This window comes from Taeniopygia guttata, chromosome 19 (genome assembly GCF_048771995.1).
Source record: "Taeniopygia guttata chromosome 19, bTaeGut7.mat, whole genome shotgun sequence".
Classification (NCBI taxonomy): domain Eukaryota; kingdom Metazoa; phylum Chordata; class Aves; order Passeriformes; family Estrildidae; genus Taeniopygia; species Taeniopygia guttata.
Window position 1 is genome coordinate 3,645,942 of NC_133044.1, and position 16,434 is coordinate 3,662,375.

Below are 16,434 nucleotides of genomic sequence, written 5' to 3' on the forward strand. Positions count from 1 at the left end.
GCCCACCCACGCTCGGGGCCCACACACCCCACGGGGACGATGCCAGCTGGACCCCCGTGACCCAGAGCAGTGACCCTTAATCAGGACCGTGTGGCTGCCCCATGCAGGGACCCCAGGAAGAGCAGGGCCAGAGCTCTCTTCCAGCACCCAGGCACCCTGGCAGGGTGGGCATGAGAAGGATGCTGAGCTGTACCTGCCAGCACAGGGGTCTCCCCAGGTCCACCCCACAGCTCCGTTTTGGGACTGTTTAGGGGTTTCTGGTGGCCAAGTGTGGGAATCGGCCAACAGCCGAGCAAATGGGGCAGAGTGTAAAACGAGCCCCTTCCTGAGCATCCGGTGCCGGCTCTGCTGAGTGGCGCAGCTCCCACCCTGCAGCACGTGTGGCTCTGCACCCCCCTGGAAGGACAGTTGGGTGGTCACCCCACTCTGAGCCCTCCACACCTGGAGCCTGGCACAGCCCCACACCGTGCCCCTGGCCACAGGCAGTCCTGGGGGTGTGGTGGGGCCGCAGTGATGATGCACCCACCGCATCGCCCCCGCAGCTGTGCCAACACCTGGGCACCACCAGCACCAGCACACTGCCCTTGTCCCCACACCCGCTGCCCAGCACGGAGGCAGCGTCCCCCCGCTGCCCACCTTGTCGCCGGCCGAAAACGGAGCCACGGGGCTGGTGGGGGTTCCCGGCTCAGAGTCATCTTCATCCTCCAGCACTTTATCCAGGTACCCTATGGCCTCCTCTTCCTCCTCCATGGCTGGCCGGGCAGCGGGGCGCAGAGGGGACCCCACAATGCTCCAGAGGCAAAGGGCTCAGGCGGCTGAGCTGTCCCAGCCTGGCTCAGCTCTGGACGGCGGCCACCAGCGCGGGATGAAAGGAGCCATTATGGGATCCCCGGTGCTCCAGCCTGACCCAGCTCCGGCCTCCCGGTCCCGGGCAGCGCTGCGGGCTCCGGGGCGGCGCTGCGAGCTCCGAGCTCCGGGGCAGCGCTGAGAGCTCCGGGGCAGCGCCGAGAGCTCCGAGCTCCGGGACGGCGCTGTGAGCTCCGGGGCAGCGCTGAGGGCTCCGGGGCGGCGCTGAGGGCTCCGGGGCACCGCTGCGAGCTCCGGGGCAGCGCTGCGAGCTCCGGGGCACCGCTACGAGCTCCGGGGTAGTGCCGCGAGCTCCGGGGCAGCGCCGAGAGCTCCGGGCCAGGCCGGGCCCGCGGCGGTGCAGGGCCGCTGCCCGCGCCCCGCGCCCCAGCCGGGCCCGCCGCTCCGCCCTGCGCGCTCCTACAGGAAATGCTCTCCAGCTATGGAGGTGGGGCTGCTCCGCCGCCTCAGCCCGCCCGGCCGCCTTCCCCCGGCTGGTTTTCCCAAGGGGTGTCCAGCAAAAGCCCCTGCCAGGCCCCCCCGGCGGTGGGACAGCATCCCTTCTGTTGTGGCTCTCTGGATCCCCCGTGTCCCGTGGGAAAGCGCAGCAGGACCGTAGGGATTGCCACCAGCGAGAAGTGACCTTGAGGGCAGCAGCATCACCAGACCACACTAGGGGACCCGGCTGTGCACTCTGGAAGGTCCCAGAGCTCTCCCTGCCCAGAGGGGACTTGCGGCAGTGTCACAGAGCTGAGCCCACCAGGCTGCCGCACATCCCGCAGGGAGCAGATGCCACCTCAGCCTGAACCCCGAGCACCGGGACATGGGGACAGCAGCACTGCTGTGGTGCTTCTGAGGGACACTGTGGGCCTTGGCAAACAAGGCAGGAGCAGCCTGGAGGAGGGGACACTAATGCAAGAGCTGTTTCAGCAGTTTCCCCCCGGGCTCCGCAGAAGCAAAAGGGGAACCAGTGGCTACATGTGCTGTGCCCACAGGAGCCATCTCTTATCCCTGCACGCATCAGAGCCTGCAACAAACTCCTGCTGTGAGATGTGGGCAGGGACACACACACAGGGACTTTCCAGTGCCACAGCTCAGCCTTTGCACCACGACCTGCCCAACACGGTCAGGTCCCTGAAATGGGGAATGGTCCCTGTCCAGGGGAATGCTACCCACAGTGCCAAACCCAGCAGTACCCAGGCAGGGGCTGGGACAGCAACTCCACACCACAACCACATCCCACGGTGGGATGGAGAGGGTTAAGATGTGTCTGCACACAGCAGTCACAGGCCCCAGACACGGTTACAGCTGCCCCAGGAGCCTGCAAGACGAGATGCCCTACCAGAAACCTCCTCCGGCCCTCTCAAAGGCAGTGCCACCAGTCCTGCCTCACTGGAGAGCAATGGGCTGAACCTGGCACCCTGTGCCACCAGCACCAGCCTGTGCCCCTCGCAGGGCCGGGCACACACTGCTGGTATTGGAGGGAGCTCTGCCAAGCCCCAGCACAAGCAGCTCCGGATAAAGAGAGGGAGGCAGAGCTGGCACCGAGCTCCAGCACTTCCCAATCCTGTTTGTCACAACCAAATCAACGTCCCTGCCTGTGCCCAGACCCAGTGTGCCCCACCAGCCCTCGGGGACATCCCTCTGCCAGCATCTCCCCCCAGCCCAGTCCCCCAGAGCCACCCTCTGCTGTCCCCGCCAGCCCGGAGTGTCAGGGCTGGGGTCGAAGGGCTGTGCTGGGGGGACAAGGAGCCTGAAGCCCGAGGGGTTTAGAGACAGCCCCGGCGGCGGTGGCAGAGGGCAGCACCCTGCTCTCCCTCCCCAGGGGTGCTGGGTGCCGGGATGACGATGCTGCGCAGGGCGACCCTGGGGAGGAAGCCACACCTCTCCCTTTTCTGCCTCAGCATCCGGGTCAGAAGCTTAACTCTTTCCACGACAAAAATAAACCCAAACTTTTCCCGGCCCGAGCAGCGGCAGCGCCGGGGGATCCCCCAGCCCGGGGCCGTGCGGTTGCTCCCCGCACTAACCCCGAGGGGCCAAGGCGCCTGTCTGGACCCCACTACACCCGGCCTTTATGGAAACATTCATTCTGGGAAAAAAAAACTCACTTTTTTCCCTTTGGAATGCCCGCAGCTCTCCGGGCATTCCTGTTCTTTTGGAAAACCAAAGGGGGTTACAGCAGGGGTTACACTGAAGCTGTGCAGAGCGGGAGGGGGACACTTTGTGTCCCCACCCTGCCGGTGACTGTCCCGAGTGCCACTAGATGGAGCCGGCAGCCCGGTTGGGCACCGGGAACCCCCCGTTTCCATCAGCCCGGCTGGACACCGGGAACCCCCCGGTCCGGGACCCCGCTCCCGGCTCTGCCACCGGCGTGGCACCGCGGGACAGGGACACAGCGTGTCCCACGGGCATGGCACCCCCCGAACTGCTGCTCCCCGGCGCCCACACCGCCACGGCCAGCAGCCCCCCAGGTCACAGAGAGCCGAGCCGGACCCCCCGAGCCCCCAGCACCTACCCCTGTGCCGAGGCCATCGGCGGGCGTGGGTGACACACCGTCCCCGCTCTCCTGGCCGCGGGCGCTGAGCTGGGGGGACATGGTGGGCGACTCATCGATGTAGGGCATGGTTTCCGAGCCCTCCGGCAGCGCCTTGGGCTCCTCGTTGCCCTCGGCGTCGTACTCGTCCGCACCATAGTTGAAGTCTGGCGGGGTGAGAGAGGGTGGCCGTGAGCATCCAGGCACGGCTCAGGGTCACCGTGTGCCACCACCGAGGCCACCCAGCCCAGCCTGTGGTTACCCGGGGGCACCGAGGGACAGCCCAGCCCAGCCCAGCCCAGCCCCGCTGCCTGCTCAGCCAAGCGGGCAAGGAGACATCACACATCACAGCGAGCATCCTCGGCCCCGCAGGCATCCTCTGCTCGACACACTTCCCTATATTTGAATAATTAACCGAACCGAGAGGCCCGATGGTCTCGTCTGCGCAGGGACAGCTGCTCTGCCAGACGCCCCATGCAAGTGGCTGTGCCCTGCTGCCCGCCGGCCACCATCCCTGTGCCATCCCCGGGGACAGACGGGCCGGGCTGGCAGCCACAGCCGCCCTCCTCCTTGCTTGCCCATGCCCGAAATGGGGGGCAGGACCCACCACCCCCCACCCCCCTGGCAGAAGGGCTCCCGGCGCAGGATGAGCCCCCCCGCCCCCCCAGAACAGCACCCATTTTGGGGTGCCCCACACTGACCCACAGTCCCAAGGCCCAGGGGAAGCCATTTCGGGGAGACAGAGCCCCAGGTGTGCAGGCAGGGGGGTCTGCAGTGGGGCCCTGGGGCAGCGGGGACCGGGGTACATCCCAGCCTGTCACCATGGGAACGGCGCAGGAAGAGGTGGCTGCAGCAGCCCCGAGATGCTGACAAAGGGGAGGGGGAAGGGAGCCCGGCTGCGGCAGGGGCGGCCCTGGGGTGCACCCAGCACCCCCCAACCATGCCTGTGGCCAGGAGCCCCTCAGCAGCTCCCAAAGAGGCAGGGGGCTCATCCAACACCACCCCCTGGCTGCCCTCCCATCCAGCAGCCCCATGGATCCCTGGAAGCCACATCCCCACAGGCTGCCTGGGCACAGACACTGGGGAGAGCCCAGCTGATAACCCGGCCAAAACGGGGTGCACTGGGGTCAGAGCAGCCGCCCCGGACCAAACCCCACACAGCCACCACTCCATGTCCCCACGGCCCCGGCCATCCCGGACAAGGACTCCCCTGGCTCCCACCAACACCGCTCAGCACATTAATATTACATCCTGCTTCCTAGGGAAAGTGGATAAATCTTTAAATCAAAGAGCGCTGCAAAACATGCTCAGGCCAGGAGCCCTGCCAGTGCCAGTGGGGAGGGATGGAGAGTCCCATCCTGCACCTGAGTGGGGTTGGGGGAGAGCTGTGACATGGGTCAGCACACCCCATCTCTGCCAGGACACCACAGCCCCTCTCAGCCCTTCCTTCTTTAGCAATTAGCTGAAAACAATCCCTCAGCTGAAAACAATGGGCAATCACCTCCAACCCAGGAGCTGACTGCACTGCCCACCCCCCCAGCCATAACACCCCCTGGTCCTCAGCTTCCAGGAAAAATGGATCCCTGGCTCTAACCCGCCCTGCCTCCTCACGGTGGGATGTCCATCCTCTCTCCTGGCCTGGACAGGTCCCAGCTGTGATGCTTCCAGCACCATCCATAAGGCTCATTAGCACTGGTGTCCCCCACGATGGCCATTCCCCACACAGCTCCCTGAGCCCCCTCTACTGGGGACTGTCTCCAGGCTGGGAATGCCCCAGGGCAACCCAAAACTCTCCCCCAAGCTCCTTTTCCCCTCAGGTGGGGTCTAAGGGGGAGCCAAGGCAGCAGAGAGGAGCCAAAGCTGATGGTCCCAGCAGCTCGGAGACCATAAGGTGGCCAAGGTCTGCAGCTCCAGGCTTAACCACAGGGACACCCAGAGTGGCACTGCCACTGTGGCAGTCCTGGCAACCCAGGTGGGCTGGCTCAGCATCCATGTAATGAGGAACAGAGCGTTAATGAGGCAGCTGGGGACCCTGGGAGGTGACACCTGCAGCAGCGCAGGGCAGAAGGTGGCATGGAGAGGGAAGGGACTGGCCTGCAGGGATGCAGGAATGACCTGGCTCCAGCTGCTAGCAGTTGGAGCAGATCTACATCCCAGCCCAGACAGACCTGGGCATGAGATCTACAGGCACCAAGGAGAGGGACCCTGTGCTGTCCCCAGGACAGAGCCATGTCCCCACGGCTCCAGCTGTGCCACCCAAGGCTGTGCAGTATTTGAGGGGCATCACCAGGGGAGCCTGGGCACAGGAACCTCCCCAGCAACCCCAGAAGCTGCTACAGGGAGGGGACCAAGCACCACCAAGCAGCCAGGACAGGCAAGGGAGACACTGATGGGCAAGGGGACACAGAGAGGTTGTCCCCTGCATCTCCCTGCCTATGGGGTGCTTGTGCCACCCAGGCAGCCCAAACCCAGCATCTCCCTCCCTCCTCCCCCACAGCTGCATTGCCCCTGCAGCCTGTTCTGTGCCCGTGCCAAAACCCAGTGCTATTTTTGCTCCTGATTTTTAGCAGCAGTGGAAATCCTCCTGCTGCACCCCAGGCAGGGAGGAAGCCTGGCCCAGGGAGCCCCTCTGGGGGGCAAGGACACCCCGACCTGAAACAGCCCTGTAGCCCCAACCCCACAGACAGCCCCAGAGCCCTGAGCTGGATCCAAGCCCACACTGCACCAAGGGATGCTGACACCCATCAGGGCAGAGGCCTGTGAGCTGGCACATGGCCCCAGCAGGGTGACAGGGCCAGGAACACATCCCCATGAGGGATTATTTTCCCCAGGGAAATGTTTTTGCTCTGCCACATCTTCCCAGGCTGCTGCCAGCACGATGGTCCCCAAGAGGGAGCTCAGCCAGGGGCAGCAGCTGGCTCCTGCCCAGCCCAGAGCACAGTCACAGCAGCTCAGGGTGGCATTTCCAGCTGGACACGTGCTGTTCCCTGACACCCTGTCAGCGTGTGGGCACAGCCCAATGCTCACCCACTCCATCCCACTTCCAAGAAAAGCCCAACATTCACACAGAGCCTGTGAGATTTTGGGGAAGCGCCACGCTTTCCCTGTGCCTGGGTGAAAATTCACCATGACAACACAGATGTGTGAGCTGGCCTCGGACCTGCTTCCGTGGGCCTCTGCTAAAGGGTGGCTCAACAGAACAGCATCTCCTCCACACCATCACTGCCTTGCTCAGTGTGATGATGAAGGCTGGACCCTGCCCTGCACCCTCCAAAATACGAACATGCCAAGCAGCCTCCCCCATGCCCTGGGGAGGGCAGGTGGAGCAGGATTTGGGGTGGCTTTGCCGTGCTTGGGAAGGAGGGTGCAGAGGCTGGGGCTGGATGTGGCCCCTGGGCTCCAGCACAGCCACCCCAGCCCCCGGGGCTGCTGCTGCTGCTGGATGTGGCCTCTGGCTGTGGACATCAGAAGCTTTGGGCTGGAAAACTTGGGGAGGGGGCTCAGCCCTACACAACGTGGCCCTTGGCGGCCCCTGCTCCCTCTAGGGCATGGCAGATGCCAGATCCGTGCATAGAGCACGCTCTGGAGCATCCCACCTTCCCAGGCACCCGTGCCAAACCTCGCTGCCCCACCAGCAGCGGGCTCCAAGCTCAACACCGCACCCCAAACCCCACCCCGGGATCCCACACAGCTCAACGCTGCCCCAAAATAACAACGGGGACGCTGTGACCGAGCCCCACGTCCCCCGGCCACGTCTGAGACATCTGCCATGAGAGCTGGGCCGGGCTCACTCCTCCCTGCTGCCCGTCCGTGGGATCTGGGGGGGTTGGCACCCCCAGGCTGCTGCAGGACGCCCCCGGCCCCGCCGGCTGCCACCCCCGGTACCGACACCGCGTTGCCACAGCACCGGCACCGCGCAGGGAGGCAGGGAGAGCTGTCCTCCTCCCACCGCGATGGCACCGGGGGCCAAAACCCATCCCCATCCCCAAAACCCCCCGGTGGGCAGTGCCGGCTGTCAGCAACGATCCGCGCTGGGGCCACCGCCACCGCCACCCACCCGACCCACGCAGCCCCCGGAGCAGGCAGCGGGTCCCCAGAGCCTGGGGGATGCCGGAGCCACCCCGGCCAGGGCCACCCTGCCACCAGGACACGCGGGATGCTCAGGGTGGGCAGCACAACCCCCTGCCAGCACCGCCAGCCCCCTGCCCGGGCATAGCATCCCTGCCCGGGCACAGCATCCCTGCCCGGGCACAGCATCCCTGCCCGGCGCGACGCAGCGTTACACAACAGGTAGGGGGGAGCCAGCCCCTCGCCCCCCGTGCCACCCCACCAGCCCAGGCACGTACTGCTGTAGAGGGTGTCGATCCAGGAGAGGCGAGGCAGGCCGCGGTGGCTCAGCGGCTCCATGCTCGGGGGGCTGTGCCGGCGCTCAGCCCGCTCGCATCTCACAACAAAGGCGGCGGCGCGGGCGGGAGGCGGGGGATGGATGGCAGAGCAGGACACGGCCGCCTGGCCGGGCACACTTCTGCCGCGTTCTGCCAAGGGTACCCAGCGAAGGAGGTGCCGCCCGGCAATGGCAGCGCGGCCCGCCTCCCGCCCCTGCCTCGCCGGGGGGAGCCCAGCTCCGCGTCCCCCCGCACGCAGCCACGCCGACCCTCCGCAGGGGTTTGGGGACCGGAGAGGAGGAGGAGGATGACGAGGAGGGGATGGTGGTGGCACAGCAGCATGTGCGGCTGCCCCTCCTGCCAGCCCAAGGAGAGCGGGGGGAATGGGGGAGCTGCCTCCATCACCCCTTCCACCACAGTCTCACCTCCTTGCTGTGACCTGGGGATGCTCTGCCCACTTGACAGCAAAACTCCCCCAGCCCCTGAAAAAACTACCACTCATCCTAGCTACAATTTAAGCCCCATCTACCATATGATTCCAAGCTCAGTCCTCCCACTGTAATCTCACAAGTGCCTTTTCCCATATTTCCAAGGTATCAGTCACACCACTCTCCACTGCCATTTCCTGCCCTACGTGCAGTGTCTCAAGTAAAGTACAGGATTATCTTGAATCTCACCAAATACACTACCATTTGTGAACCCCAGCCTGAAGCTTTTCTACCACCAGTAGGACCAGCTTTATCTGAAACAGTGCTTACAAGCTGTCACAACTCTGAAGGCTGAGGGACACAGGCTGTCCCAGCCCTGCTCCCCCTGGTTTTGGGAGCCAGGGCCTGCAGGAGCCGGGGCTGGCAGAGCAGGACATGGGCAGGCAGGGGTTAAACCGCCCTCCCCAGCTGCACGTAGCCAAAGGAAATACGAAGTGCCAGAGTCATCAACCCCAATATGTCAGGGTGGCAGCCAAGCGTTCAAGTGCAAAGAGTGCCCTGGTTCAGGCTGTCCCGGCAGCGCGGGCACCGTCCCTGGCAGCGCGTCCTGCCCCTGGCAGCACCTCCTGCCCGCGGGGCTCGGTGTGGGCACGGGCCTGGACCGGGCACCACGGCCAGATGGGAGCCGGGCAGGAGGGAAATGCTCTGCCGGGCACACGGGGAGGGTGGAGCGTGAAGTGCCAGGACACTGGTGGGAGACCTGAGGGGACCCTGCCAGGGCACTGCCACCACCTGATTGCCACCACAGGCTTGGATGCAGCATTTTGGGGGAGCATGGCAATGCCAGAGCTGTGGTTCAGCATGGCTGCAGCACAGGGAGCCATTGGCACCTGGCATCCAGGATGAGGAGCTGCTGCTGTCCCGGGGGCTGCAGCCAGCCCTGGCATGACAAGGACATCCAGAGCCTCCTGCACCCACGGGCTGGGAGTCAGGGTGCTGAGCCAGGGGCACAGGGTGCAGCCCTACAGCTTCCATTTCCCACCTTCCCCTGCCCATCCCAGGTACCCTGGGGAGCTGAGACTGCCCCGAGACATCAGCACAGGCAGTGCCCAAGGGTGGCCACAACGTGACAGCCTTTGCTGCTGTCCATCCCCCACCGAGTCCCCCATTCACTCCTGCTTTGGCTCAAGCTGAGCATGTCCCCACTGTGTCCCTTAATGGATGGAGAGTTTCCCCCACACTCTGCACCCCCTAGACCCCGAGGCCCAGCCAGGAAGGTGACAGTGGTTCAGCTGAGAGCATCAACCCTGTTCATGGCAGGAAACCACAGTCCGCTGATGCTCCGGGGAGCCCTGCAGCAGCAGCACCAGCACAAGATGCAGCTGCTCATCCCTGCAGAGCTGTGGGGGCAGCAGGCAGCTGGTTTTCCATGCACAGCTCCCTGCATACAGGCAGGGAGGCGATTTTCCACATTTTTCCCTCAGCCAGACACACTTCCTGGCCACTCACACCCACAGCATCAGCCTCTCCGTGTCCCCTTTGCACATCTGCTGGATGAGCTGCCAGACCTCCTGGAGCCCTCCCCAGGCTGGCCACCCCCAGCCTGGCATCACACAGCAGGTCCAGGCAGGCAAGCGTCCTGGGAAGGTCAAGCCAGGGCCACCCTGTGCTGCACCACTAACCCAGGCAGGTGGCCTTGCACAGCCCACACCAACCAGCCCCACCAAACTCCTGGGTGGCATTTTTAGTTTGGTTTTCATATTCTTTCCACCTTTGCAAAAACATCAACAACAAAACCTCAAAACCTGCAAAGCAGCTGAACCTTCCTCCTCTCCCTGGGGCTGGGGGGAGCACCCACCCCCACCCTGGCACCCATCAGCCCTCAGTGGCAGAGACCACTCCTGGGTGAGGAGATGCTGCCAACCACGTTCTCAACCCCCACCACCCGCCCCCAGCTCCAGCTGGGAGCATCCCTGCGGCAAGAGCTGGGAGCTGAGCTCCACCATTCCTCCCCAGCAGCAGCCAGCCCTGCACAGCCTGCCTGGTGTCTGCCTGTCTGCCTGGCATCTGCCCAGCCCCTGCCCGCCAGCCCACGCAGCGCTATTTCTGAGCTCTTGTGCAAGAGTCCTCCAGCCACAGCCACGGGAGCTGCAGGAGCCCCAGAGCTTGCCCAGGGCTGGTGGTGGGCACCCAGGGCTGGTGGTGGGCACCCAGGGCTGGTGCTGGGCACCCAGGGCTGCCAGCAACCAGAGAGCAGCTCCAGAGCCACCTGCACCTCCAGCACTGGGGGTGTTTTCCCACAGGAAGAGTGGAATGGGAGAGCGAGGTTGGGGAGCACCATGCAAGGGGCTAAAGAAGCTAAGGACTGGCAGAGAAGCCAGAGTGCTTTGGTTTGGGAGAGGGAAAAGCTCTGCCAGGGCTGCAGAGACTGGGGCTGAGGTGGGAGATGCCAGAGATGCCTGGCTTCCCCGGCTCCACCCTGCTCTGCTGGGCTCTCAGGAGGTCCAGGCTCACCCTTGCAGCAACTCTCCCCTTCTCTCCCCTTGCCAGAGGTTGCAGAGAGGGAAGAGAGGAATAAATGAAAATGTTTCCAGCCTCCCTGCCAAGGAGCACAGCAGGCCCTCAGTCCAGCACTAAACTTCTCTTCCAGCATCACTTCCCAGTGGAATTGAAACCCTGAGGTCTGTGCTGCATCAGCCCCAACTGCACTCACTGGGGCACAGCTGAGAGGTGCCTGGGGAGCAGAGAGGTCACTGGGAGCATCCTGCCCTCAGGGCAGTGCCAGGCAGGGTGCCAGAGCCAAGCAAGTGTGAGGAGAAGGGCAGAGACCCAGCCACAGCAGCACTGTCCCTGGCCTCTCAAAATAGCAGATGGAGAAGGAATGAACGGTGGTGGCTGCTCAGAAAAAACATTTGACTTCAGGTGAAGGCCTGGGCCAGCTATTGCACCGTGGTTCTCTTCTGAGAGGGAGAAGCTGTGGCTGTGTCTGCTGCTCCTCTCCCCCCAGCCCTGGTGCTGAGGTGGCTGGGCCAGGTTTGCTTCCCAGCACAGGAGCTGTGGAGGAGGAGGAGGAGGAGGAGGAGGAGGTGCTGGTTCACAGCCTCACAACAAAAATCACCCATGGAACAAAACCTGTCCACGGCAGAAAGCCCCTTCCCAGCACAAAGGTCTCCCTATCTGCCAGATCTTCAAACAATCCCTGAACTTTACAGCTGGGACTTATCTGGAGGCAGATCTGCAGGAGCCCTCTGGGATTCTGCTTAGGCTGGCCAGGCTCTGCTCCCACTACAGCCAAAGGAGCCAAGAAGTGCTGCTGCTACTGATCCACACACACCAGTTATCCTGCCTAGCACACACTGGTCGAGTCATTTGGGCTGGGAAAGCCAAGATCAAAGGTGTCTCTTGGGGATGGGGTGAGTTCTGTGTGTTCCCCCGGGCTGGCTCCCAGCCACTGCTCCAGGTGACCTCAGTGGGAGGAAAATCCAGCAATGCCACGAAGCAAGGGGGCACAGGTGCCACTTTCTGGGATGGATGGGCACTGAGTGAGCTGTCCTGGCCAACCCAGGCTCCTTTCTCTAACCCAAGAGAATATGAACTCCCTGCCAGCACAGAGCAAAGCTTCTCCTGAGATCACCACAGCAGACAGCACCCAGCAGAAGACAGCAGAGCCATCCACTGGGACCCCAACTGTGGGCAGGAGGGGAGGAGGAACCCGAGGAACAAAGAGCCCTGCTGCACAGAAGTGTCTTCCCAGGGAAACAGAAAGAAAACAAACCCCAACCAGATTTCAATAGCCTTACAATGCAAATGTATTCAAGCCCCGCAGGGCACTTCTGGCTCTATCCAGACACCTAATGAGGATTTCTTGCCTGCCCTGCTGCTGCCATTAATTCTACCTGGGGTACTGATCACCCACCAGCAGCCCCTGAGAGCCTGGGGGCCACCTCCGTGCTGAAGTGCCACAGCCCGTGGCACTGAAGGGCAAATTCCATCCCCAGCACCACTGCCCAGCCCTGAATGGAGCTGTGCCCCAAATTCTGGGGACCAAAACCCAGTCAGTGGGACTGTGCCCAGCTGACAGAACACAGGGATCTGCATCAGACCCACCTCCTCCAGGAGGGATGTTGGCATCTCCGTGCCAATGAGAGCAGCACCCCTGCATGCCAGGAGAGACTGACAGGGACTCCCAGCCCTCTGTGACCCATCCTGCTTCTCTGCAGGGCCCTGGCACCTGCAAGGGCTGCTCCCCAACCCAGAAGATGCAGCTGCTGCCACGGTGGTGCCCACAGGCAGAGCTGATCACAGGTTTCCCCTCTGCTCTTGCAGCCCTTTACTATTTGCCCACCACAGGGCAAACTCCAACAAGCAGAACCTACTGCTCTCACTTAAAACTTTAAACTTCAACTCTTCTACTCAAAGGCTTTTCAGCCTCATAAACTTTACATTTATTTATGATCTTCTTTAACAGTGACAACCTGTTCCAGAGTTAACCCTGCAGTCCCCATCTCAGGCAGCATCACTCTGTGAAGAAGCAGCCTGCCATCACTCAGGGGCTGCTGTCACAATGCCATCAGGGGGTTTGTGGAGAGAAATCAACTCCCCAAAAGCTGTTGGGCCCCAGAGCAGATGGAGGCAGTTCAAAGGTCCCCAGCAGGCAGGCAGGCACACACACACACACACACACACACACACACACACACACACACACACACACACACTGAGGTTTTGTCCTCGCCTGAACAGTTAAAATTAAACACTGAGACTCTGCCTGGCCTGCCCTGGCCAGAGGAGGAACTTCCAGCCTCTTCAGAGCCAAACAAGCACTTTCTAACAACGGGGAAATATAACAAAGTCAAAATTTGGAAACTAAATACAAGGATACAGAGGTGGTAGATGGGCTCTTGGGGAGACACAACTGCCCCCACTGCACCTCCCTGCTTTGGTGCCAAGATCCCATCCAGGTGCTAAAGGAGGGGAGATGGATGCACAGACCATGCAATATTTCACCTTCCCTGGGCTGTGGAATCAGCATTCCTCCCCCTCCTGCACACCATGACCTGCCCCAGGCACAAAGAGATGCACCAGGAAGAACTCTGGATTTTGCTCACTATTTCCCCTTCTGCTTCTGCAGAATATTCCAAGAAAGGGACGAGGAACAAGCAGGGTCTAAGTGCAGCTTGGGACAGGAGGACAGAGCTGCCCCTCCATAGCTGCAGGGAGTTTTTCTGGGACAGACAGAGGTGCCACTTTTGCAGCAGCAGCACAAGCTGAAAGCAGGGATGCAGTACCAAGAACAAGCCCTGATTTTACCCAGATCATGTCAGGAGCATGACATCCATCCCCCACCATGACATCCAGGCCAATCCAGCTTCATGTGGGCATGCAGGGGTGAGATAGCCAATGCCCCAGGAACTCCAGATGCCCCAGGGTCCCTTCCCCATTTCAGCCCTGACACCACTGCCTTTCTGTGCTCACATCCCCCGAGGCAGGACCCCGCTGCTGCTGGCAGCTCCCTTCCCATTCCCAAGGAACCAGTGAAGGCAGTGCAGCAGAGCAGAGCAAAGAGCCCATGTGACTCCAGAATCTTTCCTTGAGAGAAACTGTAATTCCAGCTAAACAGAGGGCTGGGGATTCACTTACAGCACATCCCACAGCCGCAGCATCCTGCTGTAACCAGGCCCACCAGCTCACACCATCACAGACTGTCCCAGCTGTGCCAGCGCTCCCCACCCCACAGCTCACATTTCTGGGGTACAGGGGCTGCACAGGGCAGTTCAGGGGCTCCCAAACCCCACAGCCTTCCAGAGGAGCTTCAGCTCCACGGCAAAGCCAGACTCTTTCTCTGCTTCCCAAGGACAAAGCGAGGAAACCCAACACCGATCTGCCTCCACCTCTGCACTACCTGTCTGCTGGGCACTAAACATCTCCACTGAGTGTGGGAATCCAGAGCATCCCTCTGGCTGCCCTGGCAGGTCTGGGACCCTGGCAGGGGGTCAGAACCCCCCTGGACAGAGCCCCCAGAGACACTGGCTGTGATCTCTGTCCATGGAAAAGAGTTTTCAATCTTACAGGATGAATTACCAGCTCTGAGTGTTTGATATGAGTAATAATTAAGTGCGGCACAGATGCAAAAGTAAAATTTTAGGTTTCTAGATTAGGGGTCCAAAGGGGACAAGATGGAGGAAATTGGGTGTGCCTTGTCCTTTTTCTCCTTCTTCATGCCCTCCATGTTTCACTGTGGTGTTGGCATTTTTCTGTTGGTTCAGGCTGGGGACACACTGTCCAACGTAGGTGACAGATATTGGCACGTTATTGTAAATCCAGCACAGGTAGTTTGTGGTATTTAATGTTTGTACCATCCCACTGAGGGCAGAGCCCCACACGCTGCCCTGCAGGACAGAGCTGCAGCAGGGCAGCAGAACATGTTAGAGATAAACAGAATAAACAACCTTGAAACCAGCACAGACCAATTATGGCTTCTGCTTTGGCAGCGGGGCTGACAGACAGAGACTTTCTACAATCTGGGAATCATCAATACCCACAGATTCCGACAACTGAGCATCACCTCATCCTCCTCCTGGCCACCAGCACCATCTCCTGCTCAGCTCAGCCTCTCCAGGCTGGCACCAACTTCCAGCACTCCAGCACTCCATCCTTTCTGTGGCACACGGGAGGAGATGGAAGCAGCTCCCAGCCCGAGTGTCCCTGCAGCCCGGCACAGCCCAGCACCAGCACTCAGCTGCGAGCCCAGCTGTGTGTTTAGCCACAGGGACAGGTGATGGCCAAGATGAGGGGAATTTCAGTCCCTGCCACGCTTCATTTTGAGCCATCTGCTCGCTGACGCTCAGATTTTGTTGTCCCAGGAGAGCTGGCACAGGCCTTATCTCCGATGCCAGGATCATGTATCTGCTGTCACACACGCCGCTCTCGGGCGATAGCCACAGACGGGCATCTTGCAGATTTCCTCCCTTTAAATCAGATTAATCACAAGCTACTTAAAGGAAAACACTGTGTTTCCCCGGTAATTCCCATAAAGATGATATTCAACACTCCTCCACTTGCTGTCCAGAGGGTGCTTCCCAAGGCTGATACAGCTGGGGACTGACTGCATTCAGCCACAGTCACAGCAGCACTAAGCTTCAAAATTCACATTAAAATACTGAAAGGCCCAGGCAGAGCAGCACTAACCAGGTTACACACCAGCAGAGTGCTGGCAGGAAAAGCAAACAGCACCACAATCATGAATTTTCAATTGCATCTGAAACAGAGAAGTGAGAAGAAAACAACAGGAGCACTGGGTTAACCAGCTGGCCGTGAAAGGGGGATCCAGGCGACGAGCTCACACCTCTTACTGCACTCTCAACTTCTGCTCTTAAATGTCAGCCCGGTCAGGGTACACAGGGGCCCTTATAACGCCCAACAAAGAAAATGCTGATGCCTGGGAAAGGCTGAGGACAGGCTCAGGACAAGGCTGGGGAGGGCTGAGCCCAGCCGTGTCACAGGGCGAGGAGCCGGGCAGCAGAGGGGATGCTTCCTCCTCTGGTCAGCTGGAGCTGCTGACCCTGAGGAAGACCCATTTAGGGGAGGAGGAAGAGGCCACAATCAACAACAGCTGATGCAACCTTGGACTTCAAAGTCTTGCCAAAAGACTCACCCCCAGCAGCTGCAAAGGATGGTGCAGGGCTGGATCCCTCCAAGTTACGAAGCCAGGAGCCTCAGGGGCTTGTGCTGTGCTTCAGGAAAGCCCCTTTAACATCACCCACCAAGCTGAGAGCAGCTTTGCACCATCCTGGCTTTGGAAACATCCAGGAGCAAAACCCAGACAGAAACAAAACACAGATCTGAGTGTGAATCAGAAGGATTTGTGCTTGGTCTCTCTGATGCACTCCAGCCACTCCAGTCACTGAGCAGTTCTCCAAGAAGCACAGCCCGTGCCTGCTGCTGGGAGCTGGAGAGGTGCTTGGAGCAGCCCTTTGAAGGCAGCATTCCCAATGTCCTTGTCCCTGGGCTGGGCACAGGCTCCCACGGCCGACTGGAGAGCAGGACAAACACTCACACACACAGCCTGGCACAGCACAGTGACAGCCCTGAGAGCAGCCACGTACTTTGGACATTTCACCTCCAGGCAGCTCAGGAAGGTGAAGTGGAAACTTCCTCCAGCACCGCAGACTAATGCAATAAATATAAATGAACTAAATATTAAGCATAATTTGACATCAGAGCACTTGCTCTCCAGGCAATC

The 16,434-nt window shown here is 61.2% G+C and overlaps 1 protein-coding gene across 3 annotated transcripts in view; it reads right to left on the bottom strand.

The window, feature by feature from the left end:
- The window catches only part of ABR (ABR activator of RhoGEF and GTPase), a 37,861-nt gene that overhangs the window by 20,273 nt on the left and 1,154 nt on the right, over positions 1-16,434 (bottom strand). The window contains exons 1-2 of one of the 3 annotated variants that reach the window (XM_030288193.4): positions 7,726-8,324; positions 3,362-3,546 (exon numbers count right to left, since the gene is read on the bottom strand). In XM_030288193.4, the coding sequence (XP_030144053.3) occupies positions 3,362-3,546; positions 7,726-7,786 (246 nt within the window). In that variant the 5' untranslated portion in view covers positions 7,787-8,324. Of the gene's footprint in view, positions 1-636; positions 1,064-3,361; positions 3,547-7,725; positions 8,325-16,434 lie in introns of those variants that run through there. The other 2 variants (XM_030288192.4, XM_030288194.4) reach the window with 2 other exon arrangements.